This window comes from Jaculus jaculus, chromosome 3 (genome assembly GCF_020740685.1).
Source record: "Jaculus jaculus isolate mJacJac1 chromosome 3, mJacJac1.mat.Y.cur, whole genome shotgun sequence".
In the NCBI taxonomy this organism is placed as follows: Eukaryota; Metazoa; Chordata; class Mammalia; order Rodentia; family Dipodidae; genus Jaculus; species Jaculus jaculus.
The window spans coordinates 93,724,475-93,746,774 of record NC_059104.1 but is presented as its reverse complement, the minus strand read 5'-3'; the positions used below and the strand labels follow the sequence as shown (position 1 = coordinate 93,746,774).

The 22,300-nt window shown below is 39.2% G+C and overlaps 1 protein-coding gene across 4 annotated transcripts in view; it reads left to right on the top strand.

Moving 5' to 3' along the window:
* The window catches only part of Arhgef12 (Rho guanine nucleotide exchange factor 12), a 180,587-nt gene that overhangs the window by 76,321 nt on the left and 81,966 nt on the right, over window positions 1-22,300 (top strand). For 2 of the 4 annotated variants that reach the window (XM_045146302.1, XM_045146299.1), the window contains exons 2-4: window positions 5,213-5,236; window positions 7,030-7,115; window positions 8,815-8,871. In XM_045146302.1, the coding sequence (XP_045002237.1) occupies window positions 5,213-5,236; window positions 7,030-7,115; window positions 8,815-8,871 (167 nt within the window). The remainder of the gene's footprint in view (window positions 1-5,212; window positions 5,237-7,029; window positions 7,116-8,814; window positions 8,872-22,300) is intronic. The other 2 variants (XM_045146300.1, XM_045146303.1) reach the window with 1 other exon arrangement.

Sequence of the window (22,300 nt, the reverse complement as noted above, 5' to 3'; positions counted from 1 at the left end):
TTCCAACCTCAGCCTCCCAGTTAGCTGGAATTACAGGGGCATGTGGCATCATGCCCAGAAAGATATTACAGTAAATTAAGTTACCAGACATGTAGCTAGTGTAACTTGATTTTTTTATAAAAGAACTTTGATGCTCTGCATAGAGATATACGTGAAGAAAGGATGGGGAATATATGTATACAGTGATGATACGAGATTATGTGTAGCTTTTGTTTTCTTTTTCTAATTTTTTTGAGTTTCATAATTTATTTCTTTAAGAATAAAGAAAAAGAGGCAGTCTAGCTCGTATCATTTCTTTTTATAAAAGGACTTCCATGCCACGCGTAGAAATACATGTGAAGAGCCGAATATAGTGGCACGCACCTTTCACCCAGCACTTGGGAGGCAGAGGTAGGAGAATTACCATGAGTTTGAGGTCACCCTGAGACTACATAGTGAATTCCAGGTCATCCTGGGCTAAAGTAAGACCCTACTTTGAAAAACAAAACAAAACAATAATAATAATAATAAAGGAAATACATGTGAAGAAAAGGTAATATGTGCATAGAGTGATGATAGAGATGATGTGGAATTTTTGTCTTCTAAAGTCTTTCTAATTTTTCAGTTTCATACATGTATTTCTTTAAGAATAAAGAGAAAGAGGCAGTGTTTTATAATAAAGAGTAGAGAATCATTGCTTTATAAAAAAATTCACATTTTGGAAAGTAAACATTCAAATTTCTCAATGTCTTATCAGTAAGTCTATCTCCAGATGGTTATTTAATGTTGGTAAATAATTATACTTTAGATACTATTAATGTACATAGTCATTAAGTATATTAATCACATTTTGTTGCAAGTGAGGGAGAAAATAGAACTGAATGTCTATGAATTTTATTTTATTTTTGTTTTGTTTTGAGGCAGCATGTCAGGCTGTGGCCTAAACCGGCTTGTAACTGTGTAGGCCAGGTCAGCTTTAGATTTGCAGCTAACCTTCCGTGTTGGCTTCCAGGTGCTAGGGCTATTGTCACGAGCTACTACCTGCCTGGTGTGAACTGAATTGTTTGCAATAGTGATTTCTAGTTTGGGGATGTTGAAGAGGAGTATAGTAATCATTAAACCTTTCTCTCCATCCTCTCAAATTCAGAGCCATTAAAGCCATTGTTACTGATCAGAGTATACTCTACTTTAAAACAAAAAGTTTTTAAATTGACAACTTCCATAATTATAAGGCAATAAACTGTTACAATTCTCTCCCCTGCCCCACTTTCCCCTTCATAAATCCACTCACCATCATATCCCACCCCCTCTCAATTAGTGTCTCTTTTATTTTGATGTTATCATCTTTTCCTCCTATTATGAAGGTCTTGTGTAAGTAGTACCAGACATTGCAAGGTCATGGATATCCAGGCCTTTTTTTGGGAGGGGTCTGGAAGATTGCATTGTAAGCAGTCCTACTTTTATTTTGGCTTTTACATTCTTTCTGCCATCTCTTCTGCAATGGACCCTGAGCCTTGGAAGGTGTGATAGAGATATTTCAAGGCTGAGCACGCTTCTGTCACACATCCTCTGTGGTGGCTTTTGGGTCATCTCAGTGGTAATACTAGGCACTGGGAGATCATGAATACGGAGGCCAATTTGCACCTCAATGATTGCATCATAAGCAGTCCTGCCCTTCCTTTGGCTCTTATATTCTTACCACTACCTCTTTCACAATGGACCCTGAGCCTTGGAGGGTGTGATAGAGATGTTTCAGTGCTGAACACTCCTCTGTCACTTCTTCTCAATGATATGGTGCCTTTTGAGTAAGCCCCAGTGGTCACCACTAACTTCCTTATATGAATTTAGAATACTTTTTACTAGAGTGTTGTCAAGACTAGTTATTTTCTCAGTTAAGGAAATAAGATTTCTAGTAGATGACTTTACAAGTAAATATAGCACAAAATGTAGTGATCTTTTGAGTTTTTAAATCTAGAATAAATTCTGTTTAGCAATTTAAAAAGTCATGTGTGTGTGTGTGTGTGTGTGTGTGTGTGTGTGTGTATGGGCACACCAGGACTTGTTATTGCTGCAAATGAAAGCAAATGCTTATGCCACTTTTTGTATTTAGCTTACATGGTGGCTTAGGAATTGAACCTAGACCAGTAGGCTTTGTAAAACCTCTTTAACTGCTGAGCCACCTTTACAGTCCCCTATTTAACAATTTTGAAGGGTTATCTCAATTATAAAATCATACATACACACAAATATACCTGGCTAAAATGGAAGATATATTCTAGTATTTATTAGGTTTGGACTATTTATCAAATCACATTTCTCTCTACATAGTAACAACGTATTGGCAGGGTGTAAAAATACAAAAATTTCACATCTATTATATTACTACGTAGAAATTTTGGATTAGATCTCAAAACTAACAAGGAAAAGACATTCCAAGTCTAGTGAGCATGAAACTTAATAGAACTTCCTGTATAGCTCAGGCTGGCCCTGAACTCTGCCGCTGCTTGGATTACAACCTGGAATAATAAATGTATTCTGAATAAGGTCTCTATTTAGAATTCGTGGGCTAGAGCTGTGTGCTATATAGAGCCTAAAAGTCAGAGCATCTGATCACCTTGATATCAACTCCCATTCCTAATACTGCTTTCCTTTTTATACATGTATGTGCTGTGCATTTGTGTGTATACATGTATGCATGTCTGTGGAGGTCAGAGGTTAACATTGGGTGTGTTCCTCCAGTATGCTGGCCCCCTCTTTTTGAGATGAGGTTTCTCATTGGTTTCAAGCTTATCAATTAGGCAAGACTGGCTGGTCAGCAAGCTCCAGCCTTGTCTGTCTTTGACTCCACAGTTCTGGGATTACATATGTGTGTTGGAGATCAGACTCAGTCAGCTCTTCATGTTTTCAAGGCAAGCACTTTACCAACTGCACTATGGCTTGATATTAAGAAAAATATCCACATTTAAGTATTTACATAGGTATACTCATTATTTTCTAAATTTCTAATTCATCATCATATTTTCAAAAGCCATAGTTTATATAAATATATATCCAAAGGAGATTTTATGATTAGATTGCACAGTGGTTAAGGACTTGAAGACAGAAGAGTTTGTTCACTCAAATTTATTTGACCAGCTCAGTGTTGAACAAGGCTACTTTCTATCTGTCAGGACCACGTTTCTGCTGAATCTGCTAGTTTGGTTGTCTGCTCTCCCTTGGTCCTTTGTTTTTTCTGACTCATCGTCTTAATCTCCAGGGTTGCTTCCCATCTCCAGTCATAGTCATGCAGATGGTAGTTTTCCCCTAGGATTTAAACTTCGGCATTTTTCTTCATGACTTGTTTTTAATTTTTTATGACCATCAATATGTTGTGGCTCAAATCTCTTAATTCTGTCTGTCGACTTTTCCTGAGGGTTCTGACTTTCTGTTTCCTGTGCTCTAATTCACCTCATTATTCAGCAGCTAATAGGGATTTTATTAAAGTGTGGGATTGTTTCAGTGACTTTCTGGGTGAAGTAGAGGGACCAGGAAGGCTTTAGCACTTGTGTGTGTATATATGAGTAAATGCATACATACATACATACTTGATTTCGTAGATGTTTCAAAAATGGAATTCAGAGTCTAGAGAGAAGGCTTAATGGTTAGATGCTTATTGACCCAGGTTTGATTACCCAGCATCCACATAAAGCCAGATGCACAAAGTGGTGTATACATCCAGAGTTGAGGCCTTTGCATGCCCCCCACACTCTCATTCTCTCTCTCTCTCTCACACACACACACACATAAAAAAAATTTAAAAGTAAAACTGGAGTTTCTAAGTTTTTCATGTGAGTTCTATGATACTGTATGTAGTTATGACTAGAGGGCATGCTATGATGGTCTTTATTCTTTGTTTTATCTCTTCCTATTCCATTCCCTTGTGAGAGAGGAAATTTGTTTACAACCAGCAATCTGAGAACTTCAGGATTCTTTGCCAAAATACCCCTGGATACTTCGGATGTTGTAGCTTCTGACGCAAGTGGCATTGCTCAGGGGGCATGGCTTTTTGTAATACTTGAGGCAGAGTGACCCAAGTCAATAACTGCAGATACTATCCTTAGCAGGAACCCAGTTGAGAATCCGTTCCTGCCAATTTATATTTATTTGTTAATTAAAAAATAACCCAGTCCATTTCCTCCCTCTCCTATGCCAGCAATGATGGCTAGATTCCATAGAAATGTCTGTTCCTGAAGATTTGGTTCTTTGTAATCTCCTGTTCTCTAGAGCAACACCCCCTAGTTCCATAGCCCCATTCCATGTTACCACTAAACTTGTGTATTAACCTGCCACCGCTTAGTGAAGTTTGTAGATTTTTTTTCTTTTCTTTTTCCTGTGATCTGTTTGATTTAAGTAGGAATTGAAGGGAATTTCATTAAGCATTTGTCTGTTGGGATTTATTTTTCTTTTTTGTTTGGTGGAGGGAAAACTCAACTACCCTCATGCCAAATGAAATAACATGTATCATATTTTATGCTTATTTCTTGCTATCTTTACTAATAGCCTTAAAGCAAAAACAAAAACAAAAACAAAAAACCTTGTGAAACTACTGACTCACAAAAACCACTAAGAAACTTTAAGAATTTTAATTCTTCCTCCTATCTCTGTCTCCCAAGCGTTGGGCAACCATATTTCCTTTAAAAAAGGGGGATCATGGGACAGGGCATGGTGGTGCATACCTTTAATCCCAGCAGAGGTAGGGGGATCACTGTGAGTTCGAGGCCACCCTGCGACTACATAGTGAATTCCAGCTCAGCCTGGGCTAGAATGAGACCCTATCTTGAAAACCCAATAAATAAGTAAAATAAAAAAATAGGAGAGGAAACTTTTTGTTTGGTTCTTTTTTTCTTCTTCTAGATTTGTGTTCCCCACTCCCTCCATTGCCTCCCCTCCCTCTGTTTGGTTCTTTTAGCTTACAGAATCCCAGAAGAACAAAACAAAGCAAAAAAAAAAAATACCCTCTGTTTTTCACTTTTGGAACATTGTTAGTAAGTGATAGTACTCCAGAGGTAATTTTAAAAGCTTTTTATGATAAAGCTAAACACAAATAACTAAGGACTACATTTAATGATGTGAAAATATTTTAAAAGATGAAGTCCAATATCTTATTCCACTTGCTTGTTGAATTTTGTTTTAGGAGAATTAGCATAAGATTTTCACAAGTTAAATAATGATCCCATTTTGTTCTTCGTTTCAGGTTTCCCCTCAAAAAACCTATAAGGTAAGTTTTTCAGTTGTCCTTTATACTAAAGTTTAGGTTAAATTTTAGTTATAGGCATTCCTTTGAAATTGTGGGGATTTTTGTGGTTTTTGAGAACATGGAGTTAAGTAGAACAAAATTTCATAATGCTTCATAGACTTTAAAATGTAACAGGTGTTGCATATTTTTTCTGGAGCACAGCCTTGTTTTGATAATATTTTCAGTGTTTTTAGTATAAGCATTTAAGAAGTTTGTTCAAATTGACTCTTCAAGGTTACTCCCTATATTAATTTAACTTAAAAATCTGTGACTGTTCTGAAGTGTCATTTGCTTGAGGAAGTAAAAATAGATTGCTAAATTTTATTCTACTTTATCACTTGAGTGTGACCATCACTACTGTTAGTGAACTTTAGTACTGGTTTAGTCTTATTATTATTATTTGTATTTATTTATTTGTTTATTTGACATAGGAAGGGGGGAGAGAGAATGGGCCTGCAGCCACTGCAAACAAACTCCAGATGCTTGTGCCCCCTTGTACATCTGGCTAACGTGGGTCCTGGGGAATTGAACCTGCGTCCTTTGACTTTGCAGGCTTAACTGCTAAGCCATCCCTCCAGCCCGTCTTAATTATTTTTAAGACAATAAAGGGAAAATATCCAAAATGTTCACATTTGCCTGTATGCACATTCATTTTTTGATAAGAAGAATCTGACTCTTCCTAGCATTTTTTCTTTCAACATCTCTTTCCTCTCTCATCATAATTCTCATAAATATTATTTAAAGTGTTGGTAGGATAAATATTATTTAAAGTTGTTAGTAGGATGTCATTGCTCATTATTATAGTATTTTATCATTTGTAATGGCAGCACTGTCCATGATATCAGTGCAAGCTTTTCAATTAATTGGTAGTATTTGCATCCCAGGGTCTTATTTGTTGCTCCACTATTAGCCTCAGCTGATTGATATAATTGGATTTTGTCATGGTAAAAACATTCTGGTGTCCTCTTGGGCTAGAAGGTGATTAGGCCTAGATAACCAGGGGTACAGTGAAATTTGCCTAAGGTAGGTTTGTTTCTATAAACTATTTTCATGCACGTTGTATTTATACATGAATTTTTTTAAAACAAGTTTATTTAACAGCAAGATGCTTTACTTGAAAGGAAAACTGTCTAGGATTTTATACGGTCATTTTTGAGCTTCATCATAGCATGTATAGGGTTAGAGAATATGTTAAATTATTTTTAGGTACTGCTTTCTTAAATGGAAATGATAATGATTGACCTGTAAATAGTGTTTTTATATGAATAAAATAGACTTTAGTGATGAATACCATTCTCATTTTTTGAGACTCTTTTATAGGTATACATACTTAAAAGACTATGTAGAATACATGTTACTCATTTGATTTTAAAACTTTGAAAAGGGCTGGAGAGATGGCTTAGCGGTTAGGCGCTTGCCTGTGAAGCCTAAGGACCCCGGTTCGAGGCTCGGTTCTCCAGGTCCCACGTTAGCCAGATGCATAAGGGGGCGCATGCGTCTGGAGTTTGTTTGCAGAGGCTGGAAGCCCTGGCGCGCCCATTCTCTCTCTCTCCCTCTATCTGTCTTTCTCTCTGTGTCTGTCGCTCTCAAATAAATAAATAAAAAATTAGAAGAAAAAAAAACTTTGAAAAATATGGAGACTTATGGTGTGTAAAGGCAACTTATTTTCTAGGGGTTTTATTTCCCCCCCCCCCAAAGCACCTGTGTACAATTTTTAAATGTAACTTTTATTCTTATGCTTTTCTTGTAGTAAATATTTGATTGTTTTAATTTAGGCATGGAAGTATTTTGAACCGAGAGTCACCAACAGATAAGAAGCAGAAAGTAGAACGCAGTTCATCACATGATTTTGATCCCACAGGTAAAATACTCTCTATTCTTGCAAGAAGTACTGAAGTTTGGAATTATGCAGTGTATGTGAACCATACCATTCAGGAGCAGTGTTTCACTTCCTCTCTCCAGCTGTAGAAATTACCTCTGCAGCTCACAGGAATTGTATGCATTTTTAACTTGCAGCACTGTAGACCCATCATTGTAAAAACAATGACAGTAATAGAACTCTATCATAAATGGAGATATGCGTTACACCCAGAACTTAGTATTGAGATGAGTCATAGTATGAGTACCAGTAGATCATAAAATCAAGAGTGGAACAACTGCATACTTCTGTAGACACTTAAAATTCAGTTGAGATTGTTGTGAATTGATGTTAGATTCAGTGCACCTTCAAAAATTAATGATTATCTCATTTGAATAGAAAATGCGTAGAAATACCTATTTCTTTATCATCTATTTTCTCCTTTATCCCCACTCCTAAGGTCTCATTCTAGCCCATGCTGACCTGGAATTCACTCTGTAATCCCAGGCTGGCCTCAAATTCACAATGATCCTTCTACCTCTGCTTCCCAAGTGCTGGAATTAAAGGGCTGCCATGCCTGGCCTTTTATTCTTCCTAAGACAGGGTCTTGATACTTAACTTAGGCTGATCTTAAATTTGTGATCATTCTGCCTCTGCCTCCTGAGTGCTGGGGTTATAGGTGTGTGCCTCAGTGCCCAGCAGAAATTCCCTTTTCTTTAGTCTAAAAGTATTCTGGATTCTGATATCTTGCAACCTTCATAGTGTTATTTTTTCCTAGATTTTTTTAGCCAACTTAATGCATATTATAATTTTATGCATATAGAGTGCATTCTTCTTATAAAATATAGGATTTTCCTTTCTCCTTGTAAACTTAATCATTTTATAAAGTTGCTTAACTTTGTTTTTGTCATTTGAAATGAATATTCTTTGAGCATGTATTATCTTAGTTGATTGTGTACACCAATAAAAAGTATACATTGCAATCTCAGATACATAAATATAATATGTTCTTTATATATATTTAGAAATATAATTTTAACAGTATGCTTCACATTAGTAATTACAATATCTCATAGTTCTGGGAAGGGAGAAGTAGGGAGTAAGTAATGAATACTTCACTTGGCATCTGAAGTAGTAATCAGCCATCAGTTTAGGAGGCTTTAGTGGTGCGAGTAGTGATGCATCACTTATAGTTCTCCATGAAGCGAGAATTCTATATCTATGATGCCTAAATTTGAAGTCATGGGGCTCAGATGCTTTCATTTATGTGATTCACTATTGTCTTGCTAATAAAGGTTTCTGCCCTGTGTTCATAAAAGTGCTAGTCATTATAATCTTGATAGATGTAGTCTTTACTCTGTGATGTGTCTATCTCCACAGATTTTGCTCATAATAAGATTAGTATAACTTCCAGTGCTTTTTGACATCTCTACAATTATCAGATGATACATTTTTAGACTATTCATGTGTTGTTTTGTATGTATTTTTATTGCACTGTCTTTTCTTCAGTAAATCTTTAAAATATGTCATTGCCTGTGCTGTTCATGACTGTTCTCGGTGCTATCATCTGTGATGTTCATACTTTTATGTTTGCACAATTTAACTTGATCATGATTCATTCTTTTTTTCCCCCCCATGAATTTTCCCCTTACATTGGTCTCCATATTTTCTATATCTCTCCTTTTCTCCCGCTCTTGTGCAGATAGCTCCTCCAAGAAGACAAAGTCTAGTTCAGAGGAGAGTAGATCCGAGATCTATGGTAAGCTAATGTAGCTAATGCAGCCTTGCACTTTTGGAGCTTGCTTCATGCTGTTTCATATTGTTGTTGATAACTTTAGCCTTTCTTGTGTCTGCTGTGCATGGCATGTTCTACTGCAGGGAAAGGGAGCCTGGGGTTTTAATGTGGCTGTGCAGTGGAAGCTTAAGATTTCTAGAAAGTAACATTGTAGACTGAGAATAGGCCACATTCCCATCTCCTCCTCCTCGTGTATGTTAGGAAAGTCATTGTCTCTAGTATGGTGGGTCACATTCCTCCCAGTAATGTGGATGGCCTTTCAATTCTTGCCAAGTTCTTATGACTTAATCACAGGCTTCAGGTTATGTAAAATTCAAGCAGTTCTTTCTTTTAAGAATAGAAATGATATCATTTAAATATGTCAGCACTTTTTTGGGTAATTTTTATTTAACTTTTATCATCTGAAAAATGTCATTCTTATAGGTTGTATCCATAGTTGTAACAATTTGTATTATATTTCATGCTTGACAAAAGCATGACCTCCAGAAGTTTCTCTGAAGTTTACTCTGAATAGAAAATTTTCAAATACTTTTTAAAAAGAATCACCATAAAGAGCAAGGTTAACCTATTTCAGGTGATAGAAATGCTATACTCGCAAACACTTCCTGTCTTCCAATGATACCATGTTGGTGAAGTTCTTTCTCCATTCCCCTTGCAGTTTTACCTGCTCATATCACTTCTCTCAGCCCTGAGCTAGTTTTTGTTTGCCTGTTTTTCTTTTTTTTTCAGGGGAGTTTAGGGGGTTGTAGCAAGATCTTTATTCTGTAGCCCAGGCTGGCCTGGACCTCACTATGTAAAACAGGATAGCCTCAAACTTGAAGCTATTCTCTTGCCTCTGCCTCTGTGTACTCAGTGGCGGCATTGTAACCCAGTTACTTGATTTTTAAGAAAAATGAATAGATGAGGCATTACCTGGAGCAACAACTCTTAAAACTAATTACTGAAAGGCTAATTTCATTTTAGGAAAATTCTGTATTCTGAGTTAAAAAAAAAAAATAGCAAAACCAATCCAGTCTTCTCTAATAGAACCGAAAGTCTACTGAGTGGAAGTTTACCTAGGTGTGTTTTCTACTTTGCTCTATGAGAAGATGAAAAAAATTATATAAAATTGTTTTACCTACTTGCAAACATGTGACATTTATTGTCATCCAATAATCCTTAATGTTATGAAGCTTTAGTGTTTGGTTATAAAGCAGTTAATGCTGTTAAGTTTTTAACCTGGTATTTTTATTTGATTAATTAATTAATTAATTTATTTATTTTGGTTTCGTGAGGTAGGGTCTTGCTCTAGCTCAGGCTGACCGGGAATTCACTATGTACTGGCATTTTTTTTAAATTTTTTTTTTATTTTATTTGAGAGTGACAGACACAAAGAGAAAGACAGATAGAGGGAGAGAGAGAGAGAATGGGTACGCCAGGGCTTCCAGCCTCTGCAAACGAACTCCAGACGCGTGCGCCCCCTTGTGCATCTGGCTAACGTGGGACCTGGGGAACCGAGCCTCGAACCGGGGTCCTTAGGCTTCACAGGCAAGCGCTTAACCACTAAGCCATCTCTCCAGCCCTGTACTGGCATTTTTAAAAATTTATTTTAATTTATTTATCAGAGCCAGAGAGAGAGAGAGAGAGGGAGGGAGGGAGGGAGAGAGAGAGGAGAATGAATGAATGAATGAATGAATATGAGCACACCAGGGCCTCCAGCCACTGCAAATGAGCTCCAGATGCATGTTACCACTATGTGCTTCTGGTTTATGTGGGACCTGGAGAATCAAACCTGGGTCCTTCAGCTATACAGACAAGCACCTTAACAACTAAGCCACCTCTCCAGCCTTTCCCCTGGTCTTTTTGTATAGTTCAAAAACAAATGTATAACAGCTTTATGGCATGCCAAGCTTTGCTTTTTCTTCCCTTCTTTTGACTCAAGACTATAAGAAGCTTTCTTACATTTATTTTCTCCTAAGGAATGTGAACAATTTTATACTTTTTTTTTTTTAAGGTAGGTTTTACTCTAGCCCAGGCTGACCTGGCACTCACTATGTAGTCCCAGGCTGGCCTCTTAACTCCTACTTTAGCCTCCCAAATGCTGAGTTTAAAGGCATTTTCCACCACACCTGGTTTCAAAATTATTTTTTTAATTTTGAAAATATTTTTATTTATTTGCAAGTAGAGAGAAGTGAGACAGAGAGAATGGATGCACCAGGACCTCCAGCTGCTGCAAACGAACTCCAGATACATGCGCCACTCTGCATCTGGCTTTATATAAGTACTGGGAAATTGACCTGGTCATTAGGCTTTGCAGACAAGCTCTTTTTTAAAAAAGAAAAGCAAAAAACCCCCTTTTTTTGTACATTTTTTATTAATTTGAGAGCCAGAGACAGAAAGAGAGAGAGAGAGAGAATGGGCGCTCTGCAAACGAACTCCAGATGCATGCACCTCCTTGTGCATGTGACTAATGTGGGTCCTGGGGAATCGAGCCTCCAACTTGTATCCTTAGGCTTCACAGGCAAGCACTTAACCACTAAGCCATTTTCCCAGCCCTGCAGGCAAGCTCTTTAACTGCTGAGCCATCTCTCCACTCCCCAACATTATTTTTATAGATCCTTTTTCTTTTTTTGAGGTAGGGTTTCACTCTAGTTCAGGCTGACCTGGAATGCACTATGTAGTCTCAGAAAAGCCTTGAACTCATAGTGATCCTCCTACCTCTGCCTCCCAAGTGCTGGGATTAAAGGCATGTTCCACCAAGCCTGGCCTTTATAGATCCTTTATTTTTATTTTTATTTATTTGATACTGAAAGGGGGGGGCAGAGAGAGGGAGAGAGAAAGAATGGACATGCCAAGGCCTCCAGCCACTGCAAATGAACTCCAGATGCATGTGCCAACTTGCGCATCTGTCTTACATGGGTCCTGGGGAATCAAGCCTCAAACTGGAGTCCTTAGGCTTCACAAGTAAGTGCTTAACCACTAAGCCATTTCTCCAGCCCATATAAATCCTTTTAAAAAATACGTTTAGCCGGGCGTGGTGGTACATGCCTTTAATCCCAGCACTCTGGAGGCAGAGGTAGGAGGATCGCCGTGAGTTCAAGGCTACCCTGAGACTATAGAGTTAATTCCAGGGCAGCCTGGACCAGAGTGAGACCCTACCTCGGGGGAAAAAAAAAAAAAAAAAGTTTATTTTTTATTTATTTGGGAGAAATAGATAGGGAGAGAATGAGAATGGGCATGCCAGGGCCTCCAGCCAGTGCAGATGAACTCCAGACACATGTGCCACCCTGTGCATCTGCTTACGTGGGTCCTGGGGAATTGAACCTGAGTCCTTTGGCTTTGTAGGCAAGCATCTTAAACACTAAGCCATCTCTCTAGCCCCCTATAGCTCCTCTCTTTCCAGTACCTTTACAAAATTGTTCATTTCACTCGTTTTCCTAGATGTATGGTAAATATTCAGAAGCTCGTTTGCTTTGGATGAGGACTAACAATTTAGGTATCTATGGCAAAAAATAGACTAATGTATATAAACTTTTTACTGGTGATGTTTTACACTAGTCTACACATGTCATTGGCTTGGTAGTAATAGAAGCATATAACTGATACTTGTAAACTAAGGCATGGCTTCTCAGTGTTTATCCCTTGAGATCCCTTGGCATAGCATTTTTGGAAAGAATTGAACCATGAGTTCTTAACAAAGAATTCATCAGGGAGATGATTTAGTTAATAAAGTGAGCATGTGAATATTAATCTCTGACATTGTAAATGTAATGCATGTGTGGATGGGTTCCTGAGACTGCGAGTTAGCTTAGTGAAGAAGATAATCTAGGGAATCAAAGAAAGCCTGGAAATAGTAAAGTATGCCACTTGGGGACATTGTGTGTCAAGGTAGGGTCTTATTACAAGCCTACTTCAAGGTGTATGGATTATATGGAATCTTCTTTCCAGATAAAATTCTTTAGTTGGAAGGGCTAGGAATATAGCTCAGCTGATAAGAGCATTTGCTGTAAGCATGAGATCACCTGAATTTGATTCCCCAAGACTTGCTAAACAGTTGGGCATAGCCATACACACCTGTTACCCCAGTCCTTCAGGGAGTGGGAATGGGAATTCATAGTGCTCTTGAAACCCAGCTCCTCATTCAGTGAGAGACTCTCAGAGGAGTACTCAGATGAGTGCTAGAGGAAGGGTACCCAACATTCTACTCCATGGACACCCAGATATGCATGTGCACACACACACCCACACCACATTTTATACACTCAAATCAATCCAAACCTTCACTGTTTTTAGAGATTCTTTTGAGAGAGATTTACTTTTTAATTTTTTTAAGCTTTAATTTTCTTAATCAGAGAGAGAGGTTGGGGAGGGAGAGAATTGGTATGCCACAGCCTCCAGCCACTGTAATAGAACTCCAGACATGTGTGCCATCTTGTACATATGTGCAACCTTGCACAGTTGTGTCATATTGTGCATCTGGCTTACATGGGATCTGGAGAGTTGAACCTGAGTCCTTAAGCTTTGTAGGCAAGTATCTTTACCACTAAGCCATCTTTTCAGCCCTTGCTTTTCTATTTTATCCCTTTCTTTCTGGTTTTTTTTTTTTTTTCCTTTTTGGTTTTTTGAGGTAGGGTTTCACTCTAACCCAGGCTGACCTGGAATTCATTATGTAGTCTCAGGGTGGCCTTGAACTCATAGCAATTCCCTTAACTTAGTCTCCCAAGTGCTGGGAGTGAAGGTGTGTGCCACCACGCCTGGCTACGTCTGTGCATGTGTGAAGTCAAGAGGATAACCTTGAACCCCCTCCTCAGGTGTGCTGTCCATCCCTTTTTGAGACAGGAGCTTATTGGCCTGGAGCTTACCAATTAGGCTAGACTGGCTGGCCAGCAAGCTCCAGGCATCTGCCTGCCTGTCTCTGCCTCCAGTGCTGGAATTACAAACACACTAACTACCACACTCAGCATTTTACATGGGTATTGGGCATCAAACTCTGGTCCTCATGCCTGTGAGGCAAGCACTTTACTATCTCCCAGACCCTTTGCATTTTCTGACCTACACACACACACACACACACACACACACACACACACACACACCTTTTTTTGAATAATGGTCTTATGCAGCCCTGTTTGTCCTCAAAATTGCTTTGTAGCCAAGGCTGGTCTTAAATTCCTGATGTTCCTGCCCCAACTTCTGGAGTGCTGGGATTACAAGTGCATATCACGGCGCCCAATTTTTGTTGTAATTACTTTGTTTTGAGACAGAGTATGTTGTTAGGTTGCTTTGCCTGCCCTGGAACTCACTGTGTAGTCTAGTCTGGCCTCAAACTTCAGGCATTCTCCTGTTTCAGCCTCTTGAGTGCTGGGATTACAGGAATGAGACTCTATGCCTGATTCCATTATTATAGTGAGGTATTTTTGTGGGTTGCTATGCGATATGATAGATTTGGCAAAGAACTTTTGAATTGAGCCACAGCTTTTCCCCTAACATCTGGTTTGGTATCATGAAGAGATTTCCACTGATATATTTTGTTTAGGAATAAGCCATCTTTTAAAAGCTGTCTTAGCATGCTTAGGCTCCCTTAACAAAATTCTAGACTCTGACAACAAAAGCTTGAATTTCTTATAGCTGTTTGTAGATTGAAAATCTGATACACAGGTGCCAGTGCAATTGTGATAATGAGGTTGTAGGTAGCTGCTTTCTCATTCTGTCCACACATGGTCTTTCTGGAGAGAGACTGAGATACTGGTGTTGTCTTCTACTCCTGTCATGAGAATCACACCCTTCTGATCTCATCCAACTCTTAATTACTTTCCAAAGACTCCCCTTCCAAATACTGTCTTATTAGAAGACGTCAGTGTGTGAATTTTGAGTACATGTGAGCAGTTAACTAGAAGCAAACTGTAAGCACAAATGCCCTTTACCTGAAATACTAGAGACCGGAAGTGTTTTGGATTTTGACATCTATATAAGTGAGTATATGGAGACTGGACCCAGCTGTAAAATTGAAATCCATTTTATATATACACAGTATGAAGGTAACTTCTTACAGTATTTAATTTCTTTTTTTGCAAGGAGAGAGTAAAGGAATAGGCACACCAGGGCCTCTTGCCAATGCAAATGAACTTCAGATACATGTGCCATTTTGTGTATCTGGCTTTATGTAGGTACTGGGAAATCAAACCTGGGGCCATCAGGCTTTGCAAGCAAGCACCTTTAACTGCTGAGTGATTTCTCTAGCTCCTTATGTAGTAGTTTTTAAAAATAATTTTGAGGTCTTTGAGACCCATCCCATAAAGTATAGAGTTTTTCACTGTGTCCTCATGTTGATAATAAAGAAGTTTCAGATTTTAGCGCAGTTTGGGTTTTAGATCTTTGGATTAGGGATACACAACCTGTACTTGAACTATTATGGTTTGAGTTATGTCAGAATGCTTATATATTTTTCTTAGTCAAGCTTCTCATACTTTTATAAGGAAAGTTCTTAATTTGATTTGTTTTTTTTTTTTAAATTTATTTATTTGAGAGCGACAGACACAGAGAGAAAGACAGATAGAAGGAGAGAGAGAATGGGCGCGCCAGGGCTTCCAGCCTCTGCAAACGAACTCCAGACGCGTGCGCCCCCTTGTGCATCTGGCTAACGTGGGACCTGGGGAACCGAGCCTCGAACCAGGGTCCTTAGGCTTCACAGGCAAGCGCCTAACCGTTAAGCCATCTCTCCAGCCCTTGATTTGTTTTTTTCAGGTAGGGTCTCCCTATAGCCTGGGCTGATCTGGAATCCACTATGTAGTATCAGGGTGGCCTTGAACTCTCTGAGATTCTCCTACCTCTCTTGCCTATATGCTGGGATTAAAGGTGTATACACCACACCCGGCTTAATTTGAGTCTTGATTTCACTCTCCTAGTGAGGACTTTCCTCTTTTTCAGCCATGCAAAGAGCATTCTATAAGATCTTTCTATGTTCTCAAATCTCATTTGCTTCTTATTCTCTTGAAATCAGACACATACTGTCTAAAAGATCAACCAGAACATCTTACTTGAAATCCCTTTTCTCCGTCTTCCTTCTGAAACATTTGGTGATGCAAGTCCCCTTTCTTTGCTTTCTGTAACATTTCAACAATTTGATTCTTTTCTCGCTGTTACTATCTTCTCTGTTCACTTTATTCCCAGTTTGCCTTAGTCCTTTCCATCACAGTTTTTTTTTTTTTTTATTTTCCTAAAAAGAAATATATTTGAGACAGGGTCCATGTATCTCAGGCTGGTTTTGGTCTCACTATGTAGTTGTGAATGATCTTGAGTTCCCGATCCTCCCAATTTCACTGTCTGGGCGCTGAGATCACAGGTGTGTACCATCACACCCAGTCTCCATCAGCATACTTATTTTTGAGGCAAGGCTGACAGACTTGCCTTTTTTTTTAAACGTGAGGAGAAAGAGAACATGCAAGAGAGAAAATTGGCCTATCAGGGCCTCTAGCCATTGCAGCTGAGCTCCAGATGTGAGCACTCGGAAGGCAGAGGTAGGAGGATCACCAAGAGTTCAAGGCCACCCTGAGACTACATAGTGAATTCCAGGTCAGTCTGGGATAGAGTGAAACTCTACTTTGAAGAGGGAAAAAAAAAAAAAAGGATATGCCATAAGTCTCCAAATATTCACTTCCCAACTATGTCTTGGTCACTTTCTTTTGCTGTTTTGAATGGTTTGTTTTCCTCTTACAGTTTAGTATCTTACCCTTCCTTCAATGCTCAGTTGAGCACTGATGGATAATTACAGCTGCATAAGAGGAATAGTTCAAGAATCTGTTGGCTCTCATTATTTATGACAATATGTTATTTTCCTGAATTACAAGGAAAGTGGATATTAAGTGTTCCTACCAGAAAAAACTAGCATTCTACAGTGTGTGCATGTCCTTTATAACACTATGTTACACACAGAAAATAACTCCAATTTTATCTGTCAATTGAAACAGAACACTGTCTCCATCACAAGGCTTTTTAGAATTGCCCAAGTGCCTCTGTATTTATGTGTGTGTATGTATGTGTATATATGTGTGTGTGTGTGTGTGTATATACATATATACATACATATACACACACACACACATACATACTTACGGTCTGTATATACACACTATATACTGTTTCTATACTTTGACATTCTGCTTTTTGTATAAAGTCATTTGCATTGGTAGTCATCTCTGCATGTTCTATGTGCCTAATTCCTTGGAGTTCATATTCCTTAAGTGACTTTTGGATGTATGATTGCTGAGATTGCCATGAAATATTTTAATAGAGAAAGCTGATGGATTAAAATCTTGACTCACCTTAATTGGTACTTTTTTCCTCTTCCGAAAAATCTTTAAAGTAGAAGAAAACATAGTTTAGAAAAGAGACTTACTTATGGTCATCATATAAAAGAATGAACTTGAGGCTCCTCTTGCTGGCAGCCTTGTATGTTTAGAATGCAGAAGCTTCTTAATCAAAGGATTATCTCAGGTCTTACTCATAAAACATGTATGTCTGGCAGCAGTTTAAAACTGAGCTGTTTTTATTAGGTTGCACATGGTTTTTCTCCACACCCTTCCCTGAAGCTAATTCTTAAGAGGTGAGACTTAGAGAAGTTTGATCATACAATAAAATAAAAGGTGAAGAAAGACTAATGTGTGCTTTCTAAAGTATATGTAGCATGAAGGGGCTATCATGTTGCCTTATACACTTAATGCTCCATTTTCATTAACTTACTGTTGGGCACTATAGTTAACTTTTTTTTTTTTTTCAGGAACATATATTTATAGTGAAAATTGAAAATACCTTTTCACATTTTGTCAGAATATTATTTTATTATTTCTTCATTACTCCAGAGTATTACAAAGGCTTATTTTATCCATTTTCGAAATATCACATTGATAATTATCAATTGAGTAAGAAGCAGCTTTAAGGGCTGGAGAAATAGCTTAACAGTTAAGTGCTTGCCTGAAAAGCCTAAGGACCTAGGTTCAATTCCTCAGTACCCATGTTGGCCAGATGCACATGATGGTGCATACATCTGGAATTTATTTGCAGTGGTTGGAGGCCCTGGCATGCCCATTCTCTTTACCCCCTCCATCTCTCTAAATTAACAAATAAATAAGAAGCGGCCTTAAGTGGGCATGGTGAGAACCTTGAGAGACTGATGCAGCAAGATCACAAGTTCAAGACCACCCTAAGCTACTTAACAACATCCTGTCTCCAGACAGACAAACAAAACATTTTTTATGCTGATTCATATAATATGTTTTTATAACAGAAAACTCTGTCCTTTGTTGTTAAGAGAAAATAAAATTTTAATAAAGGATGATATGTTACACATGTTTACTTCATTGAGGAGAATAAGCATGGTATCAGGTTTTATTAGCTTTGAGAATTACAAAGATAGGAAGTAAAAACTATTTTATGCAGAGCTGGGATAATAGCTGTATGGGTAAGAGAGCTTTCTTTGCAAACATGAAGAGCCTGAGTTTGGTCCCTAGTGCCCACGTAAAACACGGAGCATAGCTGCCCATGCCTGTACTTACAGCACTTGAGGGTTGGAGGTGGAGACAGGAAAGTCACTGGGGCTCTGTGGTCAGTCTAATTAAAAAATGGGGACTGCCAGGTTCAGGGTAGAGACTGTCTCAGGGAAATAAGGTGGAAGAACGACAGAGAAAGACATCTGGCATCGTTCTCTGGCCTTCGTGAGTGTAATGGGCACAGACATGTGCTTGTCCATACACACATTACCCACCCACACATTCATATTCTCTCTCTCTCTCTCTCTCTTTCTCCCAAAAAAATATTTGTAAGTTATTTGTTTATTTTTTAAATATTTTTTTAAATATTTTACTTATTTATTTGAGAGCGACAGAGACAGAGAAAGCTAGAGGGAGAGAGAGAGAGAATGGGCGCGCCAGGGCTTCCAGCCTCTGCAAACGAACTCCAGACGCGTGCGCCCCCTTGTGCATCTGGCTAACGTGGGACCTGGGGAACCGAGCCTCGAACCGGGGTCCTTAGGCTTCAACAGGCGAGCACTTAACCGCTAAGCCATCTCTCCAGCCCTATTTGTTTGTTTAAGATAGATAGGAAGTAAAAAAATTTTTTAGTTTTTTAAAATTTATTTGAGAGAGAGAGAGAAAATATGAGAATGAGAATGAGAATGAGAATGAGAATGGGCACACCAGGTCCTTCAGCCATTGCAAACGTACTCCAGACGCATGTGCCACCCTGTGCATCTGGCTTATGTGGGTCCTGGGGAATCAAACCAGTGTCCTTTGGCTTTGCAGGCAAACACCTTAACTGCAAGCCATCCCTCAGATTCTTATAGCTGAAATTTTGCCAGTCAGATATAATCCTTCTTTACTGTGCATAATCTTCTAGGCTTTCTACTTATTAAAATGAGTATAATTTATTTTATATTTCCTTATGGAAAATAAATTTTTACATTATTACCAAATCTTTACATTTTCTTTCTTTTTTTTCCCCCCCCCCCCCGAGGTAGGGTCTTGCGCTAGTCCAAGCTGACCTGGAATTCACTTATGTAGTCTCAGGGTGTCCTTGAACTCATGGTGATCCTCCTACCCCTGCCTCCTTAGTGCTAGGATTAAAAGTGTGCGCCACCACGCCTGGCTAAAAAAAAAAAATTTTATTTACTTATTTTTGAGATTGAGTGTGTGTCAGATAGAGAATGGGCATGCCAGGGCCTGTAGCCACTACAAAAGAACTCCAGACTCATGTGCCACCCTGTGCTTCTGGCTTATGTGGGTACTAAGGAATAGAACCTGGTTCATTAGGCAAGCACCCTAACCACTAAGCCATCTCTCCAGCTCATTATTATTATTATTTTATTATTATTTTTGTTTTGCTTTTTCAAGGTAGGGTTTTGCTCTAACCCGGATTGACCTGGAGTTCACTATGTAGTCTCAGGGTGGCTTAGAACTCACGGCAATCCTCCTACCTCTACCTCCCAAATGCTGGAATTAAAAGTGTGTGCCATAACACCTGGCTATTATCAATGGTTTTCACTTTGTAGTCCACGCTGTCTTTGAACTCATGATTGTTTGGTCTCAGCCCCTTGAGTACCAGGATTATAGGTAACACCATGATGCCCAGTTTAAATTCAGAATTTTTTTGTTCATTTTTATTTATTTATTTGAGAGTGACAGATGGGGGGGGCGGAGAGAGAGAATATGAATGGGCATGCCAGGGCCTCCAGCCACTGCAACCGAATTTCAGACACGTGTGCCCCCTTATGCATCTGGCTAATGTGGGTTCTGGGGAGTTGAGCCTTGAACCAGGGTCCTTAGGCTTCACAGGCAAGCGCTTAACCTCTAAGCTGTCTCTCCAGCCCCTAAATTCAGATTTTTATTTTTAATTTTTGGTTTTTCGAGGTAGGGTCTCATTCTGGTCCAGGCTGACCTGGAATTCACTATGTAGTCTCAGGGTGGCCTTGAACTCATGGCCATCCTCCTACCTCTGCCTCCCGAGTGCTGGGATTAAAGGCGTGAGCCACCATGCCTGGCTTAAATTCAGATTTTTAAAGACGGATATTCTCACTGACAAGTGAGAATACAGAGTTAGTGACTTGGCATTGAGCACTTGATATGCCAGGCAGAGGTGATAGGAGACTGTATCTGCTTTGTACAGAATTTTTTTTTTTTTATATGGGTGTGAGGAATGCTGGGATGATGCTCTATCCCAGCAGGTTGATTTGGAATAACAAAAGTGAAACCTTCTAGACATAGGAATAGGTGTTATATGTTGTTTTATTTTTCCTTTTTCTTCATTTCTGGGTTTTCTCCTTTTTATTTCATTTTTTTTTTTTAAATATTCTTTGCAAGGAGAGAAAGAGGAGAATGGGAATGGGTGCACCTGGGCCTCTAGCCACTGCAAACAGACTCCAGATGTATGCACCGCTTTGTTCATCTGGCTTCATGTGGGTACTAGGGAATCAAACCCAGATTGTTAGGCTTTAAAGGTGGGTGCCTTACCCACTGAGCAATCCCTTCTAGCCCTCTGATGTCCTCTTTTGATGTAGTATGAACAGAGAAGTTCAGCTACAGTGGTGCAAGCCTATGACTTGGTTTTTCAAAGACTGAGCAGAGGATTACAAGTATGAGGCTGTCCTGGGCTGTGTAATGAATCCTGTCTTAAAACATCAAAACCTAACTAAAGCAACAAAAAGAGGAAGAACAGTAGAGAGATTGCTTAGTGGTTAAGGTACTTGCCTACGAAGCCTAAGGACCCATGTTTGCATCCAGATCCCATGTAAACCAGACACACAAGGTGACACATGCGCACAAAGTGGCACACGTGTCTGGAGTTTGATTACAGTGACTGGAGGCTCTGGCATGCTGAGTCCCATTTCTCTCCCCCTCTCCTTTTCCCTCCCCCTCCCCTTTCTCTCTCATTAAAAAAGGCCAGTTTGCTGGGCTTGCCTCAAAAAAAAAAAAAAAAAAAAAGAGGAAGAATATCAGACTGAAACCATTATGAATTGAAGAAAACAGGTTTTTGCCAGTTCTGAGATAATCCTACACATTAACCCTTAGCAATCTTTTAGGAGGACCCTAATCACATTTATTAAAGTAAGTATGTTTTTTTTTTTGTCTCCCTGTCTAATCATCTTCCTTTCTAAGCTTCCATTCACTTCTAATCCTTTTTACTTCTTGGAGCTTTATCAACCCACTAGCAATCTTTAGAAATTTCCTCCTATGCTAGGGTGCATTCTACACTCTGAGATAGGACTGGGCTGGGTAGAGCGGCTGGCACCCTGGGGGTGTGTAATGAGGGACAAGTGGAAATATTGAACATTAGTGATGTGTCCACGAGTAAACAGAAGGTGCAGTGGTAGTGTGTAAGAGGATATTGAGGAAAAACTTTTTGAAATGTGTGTTTCTTGAGGACATTTGCCATCTCTTATCTTTTTGTTTTTTTGTTTGTTTGTTTTTTCAAGGTAGGGATTCACTGTAGCCCAGCTTGACCTGGAATTCACTCTGTATTCTCAGGTGGCCTCCAACTCACTGCGATCCTCCTACCTCTGCCTCCCGAGTGCTGGGATTAAAGGCGTGTGCCACCACACCCGGCTTACCATCTCTCATCTTTTAGAGTTGCCTATGATAAGAGGTCCTGCTCTTTAAAATTTCCCTTTTTCTCTTCCCTGTTCAAAGCTGAAAACAAAGCTTTAAAAAGATTTAGGCAGGGCTGGAGAGATGGCCTAGTGGTTAAGGGGCTTACTTGCAAAGCCTAAGGATTTGTTTTTGATTCTCAAGGTCCCGCGTAAGTCAGATGCACAAGCGCACTGTTGCACATGCACACGAGGGCCGCACATGTCTGGAGTTGGATTGCAGTGGCTGGAGACACTGGTAGACCAGCTCTCCCTCCCTCCCTTCGTCCCTCCCTCCCTCTC